At 39.1% G+C, this 19669-nt stretch overlaps 1 protein-coding gene across 1 annotated transcript in view; it reads right to left on the minus strand.

Moving 5' to 3' along the window:
* lrig3 (leucine-rich repeats and immunoglobulin-like domains 3) overlaps positions 1-14642 on the minus strand; it is a 90680-nt gene extending 76038 nt beyond the window's left edge. Inside the window, exon 1 of the mRNA XM_061983628.1 lies at positions 14166-14642. Coding sequence (XP_061839612.1) covers positions 14166-14362 — 197 coding nt within the window. The 5' untranslated portion in view covers positions 14363-14642. The remainder of the gene's footprint in view (positions 1-14165) is intronic.
* Positions 14643-19669: the final 5027 nt, after the last annotated feature.

Below are 19669 nucleotides of genomic sequence, written 5' to 3' on the forward strand. Positions count from 1 at the left end.
CTGTACACGTGTATGTACACTTTTGACCAGGACTGTATCTTTAAGGAGGCTTCTTGAAGTCACGTCATGTGTGAGAGAAAAAAAAACCGTGCTTCAAGGGAACTCCATGACATCTGGATTTTTAATGCCCAACTCAGAAGGAGTCTAGTTTGAAGAAGGTGGAGCCTTGGCGTTCTTGGCGCTGCTCCGCACGATCAACGTCGTGGTGCCAAACCCCCCCCTTTTTTCCCCTTACACCTAAGCCCTCCTCCCCCCCTCTGTCATCTGGAACACATCAAGTGGCTGCGGGAGGAGGGGAGGCGCCTGGTAATGTCGGGAAAGGCTAGACTTTCAAAACGCACGTAACACCCCTGTTGGGAGTTTTGGCCGGCCTCTTTATTCTTCCCAAGCGTGCAGCGGTGCAGCGCCGGGGGCCATACGGGAAAGGTGTGCTATCACGGCGCCCAGATAACACCCCTGAGGGCGCTCCCAACACATCCACTTCCCTCACAAAAGCAGGCCGGCCCGATAACGCCAGGAGTTTTGGACGGAAATACGACTTGGGACACGGTTTATTGTTCAACGCTTTGCAGGGTTGTACGGTATACCGCTACTAGTATCGTACCGCCATTCTAACGAATCATATTCAGTACTATACTGCCTCTGAAAAGTACCGGTCCGCCACCCCCACCGTCGTCGTCACGTCGTGTAATTTCTGGTTCACGAGCAGAGGAGCAAGTTCGGCAGCGCACACACACACACAGAGTCCTTACAAGCAGACACAGTGTGTAGACAGAAAAGGGAGAACGGACACATTTTGGCTTAAAAACTAACAATAAAGGTGAAGTTATAACACTGAAACACCCTCAGGAAGAGGAGCTTTAAGACAAGGCTAGTTCTAAATCACTAATCCTGGCCTCCATGGCAACAAATAAAGGGAAGTTTCTTATAAGTATCATTATCACTGGAGGACGCGGAATAGCTAAACATGCTTCACTACACACCGTAGGAGGATACAATAGCTCACCGGCGTCACAATGTAAACAAACGCCATGGGTGGATCTACACCTGACATCCACTGTATTGATACCAAGTACAGTAGCGTATCTAGTCGATACTACTATGATTACGTGGATATTTTTTGGCATCACAACATCTTCTTTCGTTTTTTTTTTAAGTTTAATTATGTTTATAAAGTCAGTAAATACGTCACTGGACACATGAGGACTTTAATTATGACCAATGTATGATCCTGTAACTATTTGGTATCGGATCCATACCTAAATGTGTGGTATCATCCAAAACTAATGTAAAGTATCAAAGAAGAGAAGAATAAGTGATTATTACATTTTAACAGAAGTGTAGATAGAACATGTTCAAACAGAAAACAGCGCGACACCTACCCTTTACATCAGTATTTCTTAACCATATTATTATTGGTTTATCCATCCATCCATTTTCTACCACTTGTCCCTTTTGGGGTCGCGGGGGGTGCTGGAGCCTATCTCAGCTGCATTCGGGCGTAAGGTGGGGTACACCCTGGACAAGTCGCCACCTCATTATTGGTTTATTGGGTATTATATTTTATTGTATGATCCTGTAACTACTTGGTATCGGATCCATACCTTAAATGTGCGGTATCATCCAAAACTAATGTAAAGTAGCAAAGAAGAGAAGAATAAGTGATTATTACATTTGAACAGAAGTGTAGATAGAACATGTTACAACAGAAAACAGAGCGACACCTACCCTTTACATCAGTATTTCTTAACCATATTATTATTGGTTTATTAGGTATTATATTTTATTGTATGATCCTGTAACTACTTGGCATCAGATCCATGCCTAAATATGTGGTATCATCCAAAACTAATGTAAAGTAGCAAAGAAGAGAAGAATAAGTGATAATTACATTTTAACAGAAGTGTAGATAGACAGAACGTTTTAACTAAACCTGCAGAAAATAGTGCAAAGTGTGAAAATGTAAACAGAGAAACCCGAGAAGAACTATTTTCATGGAAAACACTCAATATAATTATAAAATCACATTAAACACTTAACAATAAGATCTTGAAAATAAGGAATATGTAAGAAATGCTTCATAAAGTGTAAGAAAAAAGTGCAAAGTGTGAAAATGTAAACAGAGAAACTTGAGAAGAACTATTTTCTGCAGGTTTAGTGCCAGGAAATAACGGCTGTGTAACATTAATTTGCCATGTTATTCTTATTTAACTATGGAAATAATTGTTTGTTATGCAGTAATTGTTTAAATATTATTAATAATATCGGTCGATATTGATAATTATTCAAATGTTTATGACTCATAGAAAATAAGGAGCAGGAGAATAATATTATTTATTTGATATGTAACCTTCCTCTGATTATAATCCCCTCAGGTATCAAGGCGGAAAGGAAATGTCAACACAAGCGTGGAAAACACTCAATGTAATAGTAAAATCACATTAAACACTTAACAATAAGATCTTAAAAATAAGGAATATGCAAGAAATGCTTCATAAAGTGTAAGAAACTAGTGCAAAGTGTGAAAATGTAAACAGGGAAACCTGAGAAGAACTATTTTCTGCAGGTTTAGTGCCAGGAAATAACGGCTGTGTAACATTAATTTGCCATGTTATTCTTATTTAACTATGGAAATAATTGTTTGTTATGCAGTAATTGTTTAAATATTATTAATAATATCGGTCGATATTGATAATTATTAAAAGTTTTATGACTTATGGAAAATAAGGAGCAGGAGAATAATATTATTTATTTTAAATGTAACCTTCCTCTGATTATAATCCCTCAGCTATCAAGGCGGAAAGGAAATGTCAACACAAGCATGGAAAACACTCAATATAATAGTAAAATCACATTAAACACTTAACAATGAGATCTTACAAATAAGGAATATGCAAGAAATGCTTCATAAAGTGTAAGAAAATAGTGCAAAGTGTGAAAATGTAAACAGGGAAACCTGAGAAGAACTATTTTCTGCAGGTTTAGTGCCAGGCCAGGAAATAACGGCTGTGTAACATGTATTTGTCCTGTTATTCTTATTTAACAATGGAAATAAATATTTGTTATGCAGTAATTGTTTAAATATTATTAATATATCAGTTGCTATTGATAATTATTAAAAATTGTATGACTTATGTAAAATAAGGAGCAGGAGAATAATATTATTTATTTCAAATGTAACCTTCCTCTGATTATAATCCCCTCAGCTATCAAGGCGGAAAGGAAATGTCAACACAAGCATGGAAAGCACTCAATATATTTGTAAAATCCCATTAAACACTTAACAATAAGATCTTACAAATAAGGAATATGTAATAAATGCTTCATAAAGTGTAAGAAAATAGTGCAAAGTGTGAAAATGTAAACAGAGAAACCTGAGAAGAACTATTTTCTGCAGGTTTAGTGCCAGGAAATAACGGCTGTGTAACATGTATTTGCCATGTTATTCTTATTTAACTATGGAAATACATTTTTGTTATGCAGTAATTGTTTAAATATTATTAATAACATCGGTCGATGTTGATAATTATTTAAAAAATGTATGACTCATGGAAAATAAGGAGCAGGAGAATAATATTATTTATTTGAAATGGAACCTTCCTCTGATTATAATCCCCTCAGCTATCAAGGCGGAAGGGAAATGTCAACACAAGCGTGGAAAGCACTCCAACAATGTCAACAAAACATTGAACACTTAACAATAGGCTCTTAAAAAGAAGGTGCAAAAATAAGGAACATATTAAGAAATGCTTAATCAAGTGTAAGAAAATAGTGCAAAGTGTAAAAGCGGAAAAAAAGAGACCCGATAAGTTAGTGCCAGGAAGTTACAGTACGGCTGTGTAACATGTATTTGGTCTGTTATTCTTATCTAAGTATTGAAATACATTCATGTTATGCAGTGATTATTATTTGAATATATTTGGAAGAAACTGCCACACTGTCGAGGTGACTTTTCCTTGTCTTGCAACTTCCGGTTTCTTCCCACCAAAAAAATGATATATATGTAGGGGTGTAACGGTACGTGTATTTGTATTGAACCGTTTCGGTACAGGGGTTTCGGTTCGGTTCGGAGGTGTACCGAAAGAGTTTCCACACGAACATATTAAGTAGCCGCCTCCGCTTCCTTCTGCCTCTGTCTGTCCTCTACACAGCACCCAGCATTGTCCCACCCACACAACCATCTGATTGGTTACATACAGACCGGTAACAGCCAATCAGCAGTGCGTATTCAGAGCAGTAAAAGCCAATCAGCAGTACATATTCAGAGCGGTAAAAGCCAATCAGCAGTGTGTATTCAGAGCGGTAACAGCCAATCAGCACTGCGTATTCAGAGCGCATGTCAGTGCTTAGCGTTTAGCAGGTAAGCATCAGGCAGCGGACTCTCCCCAAATGATAATAAACACCTCCCAGTCAACTACTAGTAACATCACTATGAGCCCGTTGACCTTCTAGAAATATAAAAGGCAGCTCAGCTCGCTCGCAGTCCTGGCTTGAGGTGAAGGCTAATTCACTTTTAGCGTAACGTTAGCTCATTTTGCGGTGTGTGTGTGTGTGTGTGAATGTGTGCGTGTGTGTGTTACGGACAGCAAAGCCCTGTCTGTCTGTTATTTCACTTTACCTTTTTCTGTGTTGATTGAGCTGTGTTGAAGCCGCAAAAATGGACATTATGCTAAATGAAGAGTTTCTGTCTCTGATAGTTGATATAATAATGTAAGTGCAACATTAAGCCTACATGAACTCCATGGTGCTCAGGGATGAATAGTCTCTCCGATTGCTATTGTACTATTTTTTTTTCAGCTATAGTTACATTAATCATTAGTAATGGAGCAGCCTAGTTTTGAATGGCAGGGTCCCTGCCATTACATGTTGATAAAAATATAACATTTACATAATAAAAAATCAACTGCAGGCTTCCCAAATGCTGTAATAAATTAAGCATGATGAGTTGACTTGAAACTGTTTAATGTTGCACTTTTTATATGGAGAAGAAAAGTTTTGTCATTTTATTTAATCTGAGCAACAACTTGAGGCAGTTTAATGTTGATTAACGTGGGCAGAATTATTATAGTGTTCCCAATGTTAAAAGGATAAAGCCATTGTTTACAAATTTGGTAAATAAATAACCAAAACATTTATATTTTGTTGTTTTCTTACTGTACCGAAAATGAACCGAACCGTGACCTCTAAACCGAGGTACGTACCGAACCGAAATTTTTGTGTACCGTTACACCGCTATTTATATGTATCAAATAATTTATCCAACGCATTCTTTTTATTGCAAAGAATGACGTGTCTATGGACGATGTATATTGATATCGTTGTATCGGCCCAGCCCTAATGACTATGATACCTGCCTTTCTGTAGGTTTTAAAATATACATTTGTACCTTACAATGCTATCCTTTGTTGGAAAAGTTACTGTGTAGCCAAATTGAGGTAAACATAGTGCAGTACTTGGATGAAACCAGCAGGGGCGCTGTTGACCCAACCAGTTTGAGCAGTTGTTCTCAAACTTTTTGAACACTTGGCTCTCTACCATGACCAAGAAATACAATAGTATAGTAGGCCTAAATAGTTGCTAAAAACCCGGCAGAGGTTTTATTCAGCAAGTATATTTCATGTTTTTCGCCACTGTAACATTACACACAGTTTGAACAGTAACACTGTGTTTGAATATTTAATTAAATGATTCTTTGGCGTACCACTACAATGTTGGATATTCATGTTAGACATTGCCAAAGGGTCAAATCATAAGATTCATGCATTCGGTCGTGAGCCTGCACACAAGTTTTGCAGTCTGGCTACATTGTGATGTCACAGCGAGGTGGATGTACTTATATGGACAGTAAGGAAAGCTATCAGCCAGAGGGGAGGAGCTCTGCACGAGGGGACGGAAAGGGTAGGATACAAAAAAGTATTATTTTCATGTCATATAGACATGCTGTGTATATGTGCAATTAGCAGCTTTTTGGATGCAGTGGATATGTTGTTGTGACCGGGTGAATCTGTATAATGTTTACGAAGTTAATTATCGATCGTGTCTGGAAAAAAACAAAACAGTGACGTTCATCTTCAAGATATATTAACAGTGTATATTTTCAAAATATAAATTACGATACTTTAGGAGAGAGCGGGGCTTGGTTTCATTTGCAATATGGGAACATATTGCAGACAGACTCAAAAAACAGGTTGTAAAAGTTTAAGTTTACACCAAAGCATAGGCAAGATGTCTTATCTCGACGAAAAAGACGTGTTTTAAATGTTTAAATGTAGTTTTAATTGTTATTGTAAATTGTGAAGTCTAACCAGACTTATATCCATTATATTCTCCTTGATTTTGTTATTGTGCCGTCGCGTTATTTCTCATTAATATCCACTTTTGGTGCAGGAAGGCGAAAGCGAAAGTAAGCAGGAAATGAAACCGGACCCCACCTACCTATTGGTAAATAAAAGTGTGTCAATAATAAAGCTAAACATTTTTTACAAGGGAAAAGAGGGAAAGGTAAGCCAACACTGCCACTCCAATGGGTTAGAGATAAACAACATGGTGGCTATGCTATAGTCCAGGGGTTCTTAACCATTTTGACCTTTTCCACTTGAATATTAACACTAAATTGGTAATATTGTATTCAATAATTATATCTAACAGTTTACACGTTTGTCAAATGATATTAAGCATGTGTTAATCACAAATATTATTATCGAGACTTAGGTCAGCCTGATTACGAAAACAGGAACTGATCAAATATACTGCAAAAGAAGGGCGTCATAGCAATTGGTGAACAATTTTACATGCAATTATGTGGTGCTAAAATAAATACATCCATCCATCCATCTTCTTCCGCTTATCCGAGGTCGGGTCGCGGGGGCAGCAGCTTAAGCAGGGAAGCCCAGACTTCCCTTTCCCCAGCCACTTCGTCCAGCTCCTCCCGGGGGATCCCGAGGCGTTCCCAGGCTAGCCGGGAGAGATAGTCTTCCCAGCGTGTCCTGGGTCTTCCCCGTGGCCTCCTACCGGTCGGACGTGCCCGAAACACCTTCCTAGGGAGGCGTTCGGGTGGCATCCTGACCAGATGCCCGAACCACCTCATCTGGCTCCTCTCAATGTGGAGGAGCAGCGGCTTTACTTTGAGCTCCCCCCGAATGACAGAGCTTCTCACCCTATCTCTAAGGGAGATAGAAACTCATTTCGGCCGCTTGTACCCGTGATCTTGTCCTTTCGGTCATGATCCAAAGCTCATGACCATAGGTGAGGATGGGAACGTAGATCGACCGGTAAATTGAGAGCTTTGCCTTCCGGCTCAGCTCCTTCTTCACCACAACGGATCGATACAGCGTCCGCATTACTGAAGACGCCGCACCGATCCGCCTGTCGATCTCACGATCCACTCTTCCCCCACTCGTGAACAAGACTCCGAGGTACTTGAACTCCTCCACTTGGGGCAAGATCTCCTCCCCAACCCGGAGATGGCACTCCACCCTTTTCCGGGAGAGAACCATGGACTCGGACTTGGAGGTGCTGATTCCCATCCCAGTCGCTTCACACTCGGCTGCGAACCGATCCAGTGAGAGCTGAAGATCTTGGCCGGAGGAAGCCATCAGGACCACATCATCTGCAAATAGCAGAGACCTAATCCTGCAGCCACCAAACCAGATCCCCTCAACGCCCTGACTGCGCCTAGAAATTCTGTCCATACAGGTTATGAACAGAATCGGTGACAAAGGGCAGCCTTGGCGGAGTCCAACCCTCACTGGAAACGTGTCCGACTTACTGCCGGCAATGCGGACCAAGCTCTGACACTGATTATACAGGGAGCGAACTGCCACAATAAGACAGTCCGTTACCCCATACTCTCTGAGCACTCCCCACAGGACTTCCCGGGGTACACAGTCGAATGCCTTCTCCAAGTCCACAAAGCACATGTAGACTGGTTGGGCAAACTCCCATGCACCCTCAAGGACCCTGCCGAGAGTATAGAGCTGGTCCACAGTTCCACGACCAGGACGAAAACCACACTGTTCCTCCTGAATCCGAGGTTCGACTATCCGGCGTAGCCTCCTCTCCAGTACACCTGAATAGACTTTACCGGGAAGGCTGAGGAGTGTGATCCCACGCTAGTTGGAACACACCCTCCGGTTCCCCTTCTTAAAGAGAGGAACCACCAACCTGGTCTGCCAATCCAGAGGTACCCCCCCCGATGTCCACGCGATGTTGCAGAGTCTTGTCAACCAAGACAGCCCCACAACATCCAGAGCCTTAAGGAACTCCGGGCGGATCTCATCCACCCCCGGGGCCTTGCCACCGAGGAGCTTTTTAACTACCTCGGCAACCTCAGCCCCAGAAATAGGAGAGCCCACCACAGATTCCCCAGGCCCTGCTTCCTTATAGGAAGACGTGCTGGTAGGATTGAGGAGGTCTTCGAAGTATTCCCTCCACCGATCCACAACATCCGCAGTCGAGGTCAGCAGAGCACCATCCCCACCATACACGGTGTTGACACTGCACTGCTTCCCCTTCCTGAGGCGGCGGATGGTGGTCCAAAATTGCTTCGAAGCCGTCCGGAAGTCTTTTTCCATGGCCTCCCCGAACTCCTCCCATGTCCGAGTTTTTGCCTCCGCGACCGCTGAAGCCGCACACCGCTTGGCCTGTCGGTACCTGTCTGCTGCCTCAGGAGTCCCATGAGCCAAAAGAACCCGATAGGACTCCTTCTTCAGCCTGACGGCATCCCTCACCGCCGGCAAAAAAAAAAAATACATTCCAACTAAATTAATAATAAATACTAATATCTATATACATTTCTTTAAAAAAAACTGTCAATACAATTTAAGTATAAATGAAACTACAGCTTCACCACTTTAGTCATATTTTTTGCGCTTACAAAACGTCTCTATGACTTTAGCTCCAGACTTCTTCAGTCGGATGGATGTTGTCATTACTGCCACAAGTGGTGGAAAGGTGTATTGCAACTGAGTACCGCTGAGGTCCATACGGACCACAGCTGAGAAACTGATATTTTTTGGCAGCCCTATAAGGGGCGCTCGCGGCCCAACGAGGGGCCCCGGGCCTATGGTTAAAACACACAGCTATAGTCTATAACAGGGGTGTCCACACTTGTTGACTTGGGGGCTGCATTGGGCTACAAAAATTTGGCCCGGGGGCCAAATGCCGACTGCATGTAAAGTAACTGTGTATGTATGTATGTACTGTATAAGTGTGTGTACATATTATATTATTATGATGGCTGTATAACTAATATAATTAAATATTAAGACTATGTGAAATGTTGACTCCTACATTGTTTACTACTGTGAGAACATTCTTAAAGTTGTGTAGTCAACCAGAAATATCAAGCAGCTAAAATGTGCCAAACATGGATACGTGTGGAGAAAGTGTTTTACATTTTTCCCATCATGCCTTGCAATGGATTTAAATGGGTGTAGTTTTGCATTTTTTTTATGGTGTTTGGACGTTTTTCATAATATCCACAATGTCCAGTGAGCAGGTTGTGTTATGTGTGACCATGTGTGTTGACATTAATGCTAGTTGCATTTTGTCTTTGCACAATGACTAGGGAAGGTTGTTTTTTGATTGTGTCATATAAGTAAATGATGTGCTAATATTTCAGAGTGCTTTCAAGGGTCACTAATCTGATTTACTCACGTCGTCTACAAGTCTACAAATATGTAGCATTACGAGACCGCTTGATATTTCAGAAGTAAATGATGAGTAGAAGAAAGTAAACTAGAAACACACATGCTGATGATATGGTGAAATGTTTCATAACGTAATAAAACTCTATAATGAATGTGAATAGAGGGTCTTGACTATGTTTCCACATTTACAAAAGCCAAAAGCAGTGAAGTTGTCACGTTGTGTAAATGGTAAATAAAAAGAGAATACAACAAATCCTTTTCAACTTATATTCAATTGAATAGACTGCAAAGACAAGATATTTCATGTTCACACTGAGAAACTTTGTTATTTTTTTGCAAATATTAGCTCATTTGGAATTTGATGCCTGCAACATGTTTCAAAAAAGCTGGCACGAGTGGCAAAAAAGCCTGGGAAAGTTGAGGAATGCTCATCAAAGACTTATTTGGAACATCCCACAGGTGAACAGGCTAATTGGGAACAGGTGGGTGCCATGGTTGGGTATAAAAGCAGCTTCCATGAAATGCTCACTCATTCACAAACAAGGACGGGGAAAGGGTCACCACTTTGTCAACAAATGCCTGAGCAAATTGTTTAAGAACAACATTTCTCAAGCAGCTATTGCAAGGAATTTAGGGATAATATCATCAAAAGGTTCAGAGAATCTGGAGAACTCACTGCACGTAAGCCATGATATTACACACCTTGGATCCCTCAGGCGGTACTGCATCAAAAAGCCACATCAGTGTGTAAAGGATATCACCACATGGGCTCAGGAACACTTCAGAAAACCACTGTCAGTAACTACAGTTGGTCACTACATCTGTAAGTGCAAGTTAGAACTCTACTATGCAAAGCCAAAGCCATTTATCAACAACACCCAGAAACGCCGCCGGCTTCGCTGGGTCGGAGCTCATCTAAGATGGACTGATGCAAAGTGGAAAAGTGTTCTGTGGTCTGACGAGTCCAAATTTGAAATTGTTGTTGGAAACTGTGGACATCGTGTCCTCCGGAACAAAGAGGAAAATAACCACCCGGACTGTTCTAGGCGCAAAGTGTAAAAGGTCAGTATCTGTGATGGTATGGGAGTGTATTAGTGCCCAAGACATGGGTAACTTACACATCTGCGAAGGCACCATTAATGCTGAAAGGTACATACAGCTTTTGGAGCAACATATGTTGCCATCATGGACGCCCCTGCTTATTTCAGCAAGACGATGCCAAGCCAGGTGTTACAACAGCGTGGCTTCATAGTAAAAGAGTGCGGGTACTAGACTGGCCTGTCTGTAGTCCAGACCTGGTGCAATATGAAGGCTGAAATATGAGAAGGGAGACTGTTGAACAACTTAAGCTGTACATCAAGCAAGAATGGGAAATAATTCCACTTCAAAAATGTGTCTCCTCAGTTCCCAAACCTTTACTGAGTGTTGTTAAAAGGAAAGGCCATGTAACACAATGGTAAAAATGCCCCTCTGACAACTTGTTTGCAACGTGTTGCTGCCATTAAATTCTAAGTTTGTGATTATTTGCAAAAAATAACAAAGTTTCTCAGCATGAACATGAAATATATTGTCTTTGCAGTCTATTCAATTGAATATAAGTTGAAAAGGATTTGTTGTATTCTCTTTTTATTTACCATTTACACAACGTGACAACTTCACTGCTTGTGTGCGAGCCTCTCTCCTCCCCCTTGTGTTCCCTCACTTTGTGGCCAACTAATCCTGCATGATCAGGACCGCGGCTGCCTCGGGTGTTGCTAACTCAGCAGAAATAATGGGGTGCTGGAAAACAAAGGGCCTCGCCGGTTTAAGAGCTTTAAGATGTGCCGGAGAGCCACTCATAAATTAGCATGCCAGAGTGAAAGGAATTCCCCGCCCCTTGTGGAACTTTTCCGCCCCCCATTTTCTGTGGAGGACCAGGCTTGATTTGTTTTCTCTGGAAAACTTTATTTTGAGGAAAAATGGCAAAAGCTACATCGAATGTAACTGGAACCATAAAAACGATGTGCTCTGGCGTGATGCATGTCAATAAAAGTCCCGTAAGAATATTGATGTGCACGGCAGTTCAGCTTTTGGTTGCTGTTTTGCCTGCTTCCAAGTGGATAAATACATGTACTTATTTGATTTATTGTAATCATGAATGCATGCATTTAAAAAAGTAATAATTACTTGCTATTAAAGGTGAACTGCACCTTTTTTTTGGAACTTTGCCTATTGTTTCTTTTTTTATTGTATTCTAAATCGTAAAATATGGCATGTAAGAGGTGGCTAACAATGCGGGAGTACTCTCTAAGTCCTCTAAGAACAACCAAAAAACCACCAACGATAATTAAAATGAGCAATATTGTTATTATAAGCGCTAGCGCAGACAAACTATTTTAATCGGTGCCGATATCACAGAGCGCTAACTAGCTTATGCTGCTGTATTGACATACCGAGCTGCTGCATCGTCTCTGAGTTAGTGAAAGTTAATTACAGATTATAAATCGTGCCTCTCACGTAGAAGGCTGTGGACAGTCAACTTTGACATCCAATTTAGACCCAGGAACGGCAAGAAAGATGCAAAAAAAAACATGCTGGCATCCCAATGAGAGCAGACATTGTACAGTAAGTGATTGTATTAATATGTTCGCAGTTCGTCTATCTTGTTTAGCACTTAGCATTACTGCTACTTGCCGAGTCTCTTTATAACTCAGCTTCTAAAACTTGTAGGTCATCCTCCTTATATTCAGGTTCAAAAATAGAAGTTTCTGGATCATCATTTGTCCCAAAGTAGTCTTTGTCGTCTCTCATGATTAGTAGTCTTGTTGTTGTTGAAGGGAAAAGCGAACGTTGTGACGCATCTTAAAATTAATATGTTGCTGTTTGCTTAAAAAGAGCAAAATATGTAAATATCACATGTTATTATGAATGTTACTACATGACATATACTTACATCATGTATATATTACATGTTATTATGAATGTTACTACATGACATATATACTTACATCATGTATATATTACATGTTATTATGAATGTTACTACATGACATATATACATACATCATGTATATATTACATGACATGTTATTATGAATGTTACTACATTACATGTATACTTACATTATGTATATATTACATGTTATTATGAATGTTACTACATGACATATATACTTACATCATGTATATATTACATGTTATTATGAATGTTACTACATGACATATATACTTACATCATGTATATATTACATGTTATTATGAATGTTACTACATGACATATACTTACATCATGTATATATTACATGTTATTATGAATGTTACTACATGACATATATACTTACATCATGTATATATTACATGTTATTATGAATGTTACTACATGACATATACTTACATCATGTATATATTACATGTTATTATGAATGTTACTACATGACATATATACTTACATCATGAATATATTACATGTTTTTATGAATGTTACTACATGACATATATACTTACATCATGTATATATTACATGTTATTATGAATGTTACTACATTACATGTATACTTACATCATGTATATATTACATGTTATTATGAATGTTACTACATGACATATATACTTACATCATGTATATATTACATGTTATTATGAATGTTACTACATGACATATATACTTACATCATGTATATATTACATGTTATTATGAATGTTACTACATGACATATATACATACATAATGTATATATTACATGTTATTATGAATGTTACTACATTACATGTATACTTACATCATGTATATATTACATGTTATTATGAATGTTACTACATGACATATATACTTACATCATGTATATATTACATGTTATTATGAATGTTACTACATGACATATATACATACATAATGTATATATTACATGTTATTATGAATGTTACTACATTACATGTATACTTACATCATGTATATATTACATGTTATTATGAATGTTAGACAGAGGCTTTTCTGGGGTTTTTAGAGCGCTTTTTGAGCGACACCCATTATCGCCATTGTTAGATGACTTCTGCTAGCTTTTATTTACGAGTTAGAATGCATAAAAAAAAGAAAAACATATGATTGTGAATGTTGGGCAAAATTCCCCAAAAGTACAGCTCCCCTTTAAGTGGACAAATGAGAAATGCGTATTGTATCTCTGGACCCATCCATAATGATTTATTTCTTTAATTCATTGTAAACATGAACAAATGCACCGTGCAACACCATCCTCTCCGAACCATGACACTAATAAAAGATCTTTGGCCGTGTAAAAACCTTCTCCACTCACATAAATCCTCCTAGTTCGACATTAAAATAGATTAATGAGAGGTTTGGAGACTTTCGGTGGAGCACAGTCGTTGCGATACTTTGCCCCTCATGTGGTCTGAAGAGGAATGTGGGTCCTCTCCGTGCCAAAAAAAATAAAAAATCAACCTCCACTCAGCAAACAATTAACGAAGTCAAGTAAAGAAGATGATTAATGAAAAAAAAGTAAATAAATAAATGATACTTACAGCTGAGCAGTCCAATCCGGGAAAGAGTTTGGCATTTGTCCCCTTTTGAGTCGACTACAGTCCACTGAATCCCCTAAACATGCGCACGGCGGCGGACACGTCCTCGCGTTCGTCCAAACCCCACAAAATAATCTCAAAAACACCAGAAAAAAGAGCAGAAAGCTGGCAAAAGTGCGGACTGGCGTGTCGGGACACATTTTCCTTTCACAAGAGGACACCCCTGAAGTTTGTGTGTGTCCCCCCCTCCCCCTTTACAACAAAAAAGTGGGAAAAGTCAAAAAACGTGACTGTCGGCGCACAAAGTAGATCCTTTTAAATCCACTTCCGTGTTGTTTTGTAGCTCATCGTGGTCCAAAGTGAAGGGAAAGTGTTGGCCATTCCTCTGGTGGAAGTTTTAGGTGAGCGAGCCTCTCCGTGGATGTTTGAAGTGTGGAGGAAATCCACGGAGCAGCGTGAACGTGTAGCAGCGGTATGCGGGGGGGCGTGGCCAAGCAGCCGCAGGGGTGTGTGGGTAATGTAGTTTAAAACGACAATGCTCCTCAAGTAAATGTGTTATTAGTGTATGTAGGCATTGCTTACATCCGGGGACCGCAGCTTATTTTTCTAAAAAAAATAAAAAAAATAAAATACTATTATAAAAAAGAAAAAAAAACTTAAATAAAATAAAAGAGCAAACAAGTGCAATTTAAATAATGAATTACATTTGTAACGCACTTTACATTTGTTAAAATCTCAAAGTGCTACAAAGTATAAAAAAATAATAAAAAAATTGTCATGTCTGTGTAATCATGTTTAGTTATAGGACTCTTTAGTTTCTGTCTTTTCACTCCCTTGTCTTGTTTCCATGATTACCCCATTAGTTTCACCTGTTCCACGTTTGGACTCATTGTGCACTCTTGATTGTCACCATAGCAACCCATTAGTTTTCACCTGTCACGTCACGCACCTGTTTCACGTCTTGAGTCACGCACCTGTTTTCGTTAATCATGTCTGTAGTATTTAAGTTCAGTGTTTTTCAGTTTGTCTTTCTGACGACCTCACACCACATTTATGCTCTGTCCATTCTTTCCATGTCCATTCCTCAAGCAACTATTTTTGTCCAAGCCAAGTAAGTTTTTGTTCCAGGTTTATAGTCTTTTTGGTTTCATAGTTTGTTCTCCGCCATTGTGCGTGTTTTTTCGTTTGTACTTTTTTGCTATAGTCTTTTGGTTTCATAGTTTATTCTCCGCCTCTGTGCGCGCTTTTTCTTTATTACTTTTTTTTGATAAATATAAATAAATCATGTACCTTCATTCCCGTCTCGCCCGTGCCAACTTTCCGTTGCATCCCGGAAAAGCAAACACCCAAGATCAAGTCTTGACAGTAATAGAAAGAGAATATATAATATAAAATTAAAATTGAAATGAAAACATGAAAAACACTAGATAAAACACTTGATAAAACAGAAACATAGATAAAAATAGAAATAAAAGCATTAAAGCATTGGATAAAACAGATAGGCAAGCAGTGTATTTAAAAACAAGAAGGCAGAGAAATTAGATAAAAGCTGTGCGAAAAAGGTGGGTATTGACTCTAATAAACAAAAAGCTGCCATGCAGGCTGTTTTTTTAAATTGTCATTAATTTAAAAAATTATGATGAATCAAAATCAATATATCAGTATGCAGTGTTGTATACTGGAACTAAAGTCAGTATGTAGTGTTGTATACTGGAACTATGTAAAGTAAGTATGTAGTGTTGTATACTGGAACTATGTAAAGTCAGTATGTAGTGTTGTATACTGGAACTATGTAAAGTCAGTATGTAGTGTTGTATACTGGAACTATGTAAAGTAAGTATGTAGTGTTGTATACTGGAACTATGTAAAGTAAGTATGTAGTGTTGTATACTGGAACTATGTAAAGTCAGTATGTAGTGTTGTATACTGGAACTATGTAAAGTAAATATACAGTGCTGTATATTGGAACTATGTAAAGTCAGTATGTAGTGTTGTATACTGGAACTATGCAAAGTAAATATACAGTGTTGTATACTGGAACTATGTAAAGTCAGTATGTAGTGTTGTATACTGGAACTATGTAAAGTAAATATACAGTGTTGTATACTGGAACTATGTAAAGTAAATATACAGTGTTGTATACTGGAACTATGTAAAGTAAATATACAGTGTTGTATACTGGAACTAAAGTCAGTATGTAGTGTTGTGTACTGGAATTATGTAAAGTAAGTATGTAGTGTTGTATACTGGAACTATGTCAAGTCAGTGTACAGTGTTGTATACTGGAACTATGTAAAGTAAATATACAGTGGTGTATACTGGAACTATGTAAAGTAAATATACAGTGTTGTATACTGGAACTATGTAAAGTAAATATACAGTGTTGTATACTGGAACTATGTAAAGTAAATATACAGTGTTGTATACTGGAACTATGTAAAGTAAATATACAGTGTTGTATACTGGAACTATGTAAAGTAAATATACAGTGTTATATACTGGAACTATGTAAAGTAAATATACAGTGTTGTATACTGGAACTATGTAAAGTAAATATACAGTGTTGTATACTGGAACTATGTAAAGTAAATATACAGTGTTGTATACTGGAACTATGTAAAGTAAATATACAGTGTTGTATACTGGAACTATGTAAAGTAAATATACAGTGTTATATACTGGACCTATGTAAAGTAAATATACAGTGTTGTATACTGGAACTATGTAAAGTAAATATACAGTGTTGTATACTGGAACTCTGTAAAGTCAGTATGTAGTGTTGTATACTGGAACTATGTAAAGTAAGTATGTAGTGTTGTATACTGGAACTATGTAAAGTAAGTATGTAGGGTTGTATACTGGAACTATGTAAAGTCAGTATGTAGTGTTGTATACTGGAACTATGTAAAGTAAATATACAGTGTTGTATACTGGAACTATGTAAAGTCAGTATGTAGTGTTGTATACTGGAACTATGTAAAGTAAATATACAGTGTTGTATACTGGAACTATGTAAAGTCAGTATGTAGTGTTGTATACTGGAACTATGTAAAGTAAATATACAGTGTTGTATACTGGAACTATGTTAAGTAAATATACAGTGTTGTATACTGGAACTAAAGTCAGTATGTAGTGTTGTGTACTGGAATTATGTAAAGTAAGTATGTAGTGTTGTATACTGGAACTATGTCAAGTCAGTATACAGTGTTGTATACTGGAACTAAGTAAAGTAAATATACAGTGTTGTATACTGGAACTATGTAAAGTAAATATACAGTGTTGTATACTGGAACTATGTAAAGTAAATATACAGTCTTGTATACTGGAACTCTGTAAAGTCAGTATGTAGTGTTGTATACTGGAACTATGTAAAGTAAATATACAGTGTTGTATACTGGAACTATGTTAAGTAAATATACAGTGTTGTATACTGGAACTAAAGTCAGTATGTAGTGTTGTGTACTGGAATTATGTAAAGTAAGTATGTAGTGTTGTATACTGGAACTATGTCAAGTCAGTATACAGTGTTGTATACTGGAACTAAGTAAAGTAAATATACAGTGTTGTATACTAGAACTATGTAAAGTAAATATACAGTGTTGTATACTGGAACTATGTAAAGTAAATATACAGTGTTGTATACTGGAACTCTGTAAAGTCAGTATGCAGTGTTGTATACTGGAACATACATTAGAGCAGTGTTACAAACTGTGTGTAATGGATGAATTGACCACCATTGTTAGGTTGAGATGTCACAATATACTTTGTTTACAATCCATGACACCTGGCCAGACTGACCGTGTCTTTCTGTGAGGTGACAACATGAATGACGTGTGATCAGCAGCTATTGTGTTGTATTGTGGGGTGTGGGGGGGTTTCTTTATTGCCGAGCTAACAGTTGCATGCACGTGTGACAGCGTCGAGTCATTTGCCTTCCAAAAAGTGGAAGGCAGGAACAAACACATCACCATGCATTGCTCCACTTCCTCTGCTGCTGATCCATACATGGATTGTGCTAGAAAGAAACTGGGCTGCTCAACATCGACCGCTATAGTAGTTCTCATTTAGTTCATCCAACCTTCTTTCATAGGAAATCACAATTTTTTGCTTTTTTTTTTGTGCCAAGTTGTGGTCAAATAGTATTCTTTGTGGACTCAATGCTCTCCCCTCTGCAGGAGGACTACAGACAACAGTGATTGATTAGATCCCTGTGGACTCCTGCGGGATTTTGGAGAGCATCCACATGGATCGCTTCCTCGTGGCCTCCTTTGCTGACGCCGCTTTCAACTCATCTACCGTCTGCAGCAAGTAGGTCATTTAGACTTTGTCACCACCTTTTTCTTTCATCTGACATCACATGGACAAAGATACGACCTTCTGGAGGAAAGTTCTGTAGTCAGATGAAACAAAAATGGAGCTGTTTGGCCACAATAGCCAGCAATATGTTTGGAGGAGAAAAGGTGAGGCCTTTAATCCCAGGAACACCAAACCTACCGTCAAGCATGGTGGTGGTAGTATTATGCTCTGGGCCTTTTTTGATGCCAATGGAACTGCTGCTTTAAATGGGACAATGTAGGTAGGTAGGTAGGTAGGCAGGTAGGTAGGTATGTAGGTAGGTATGTTGGTATGTAGGTAGGTATGTAGGTAGGTAGATAGGTAGGTAGGTAGGTAGGTATGTAGGTGTGGAGGTAGGTATGTTGGTATGTAGGTAGGTATGTAGGTAGGTAGGTATGTAGGTAGGTAGGTATGTAGGTCGGTATGTTGGTATGTAGGTAGGTAGGTAGGTAGGTAAGTAGGTAGGTAGGTAGGTAGGTAGGTAGGTAGGTAGGTAGGTAGGTAGGTATGTATGTAGGTAGGTAGGTAGGTAGGTAGGTATGTAGGTAGGCATGTAGGTAGGTAGGCATGTAGGTAGGTAGGCATGTAGGTAGGTAGGAATGTATGTAGGTAGGAATGTAGGTAGGTAGGTAGGTAGGTAGGTAGGTAGGTACGTAGGTATGTATGTAGGTAGGTATGTAGGTAGGTAGGTAAGTATTTAGGTAGGTAGGTAGGTAGGTACATAGGTAGGTAGGTAGGTAGGTAGGTAGGGACGGCATGGCGCAGTGGAAGAGTGGCCGTGCGCAACCCGAGGGTCCCTGGTTCAATCCCCACCTAGTACCAACCTTGTCATGTCCGTTGTGTCCTGAGCAAGACACTTCACCCTTGCTCCTGATGGGTGCTGGTTAGCGCCTTGCATGGCAGCTCCCTCCATCAGTGTGTGAATGTGTGTGTGAATGGATAAATGTGGAAGTAGTGTCAAAGCGCTTTGAGTACCTTGAAGGTAGAAAAGCGCTATACAAGTACAACCCATTTATCATTTAGGTAGGTAGGTAGGTAGGTAGGTAGGTACGTAGGACGTAGGTAGGTAGGTAGGTAGGTAGGTAGGTAGGTACGTAGGACGTAGGTAGGTAGGTAAGTAGGTAGGTAGGCAGGTAGGTAGGTAGGTAGGTAGGTAGGTAGGTAGGCAGGTA

Source organism: Nerophis lumbriciformis, linkage group LG25 (genome assembly GCF_033978685.3).
Source record: "Nerophis lumbriciformis linkage group LG25, RoL_Nlum_v2.1, whole genome shotgun sequence".
NCBI classification, from domain to species: Eukaryota; Metazoa; Chordata; class Actinopteri; order Syngnathiformes; family Syngnathidae; genus Nerophis; species Nerophis lumbriciformis.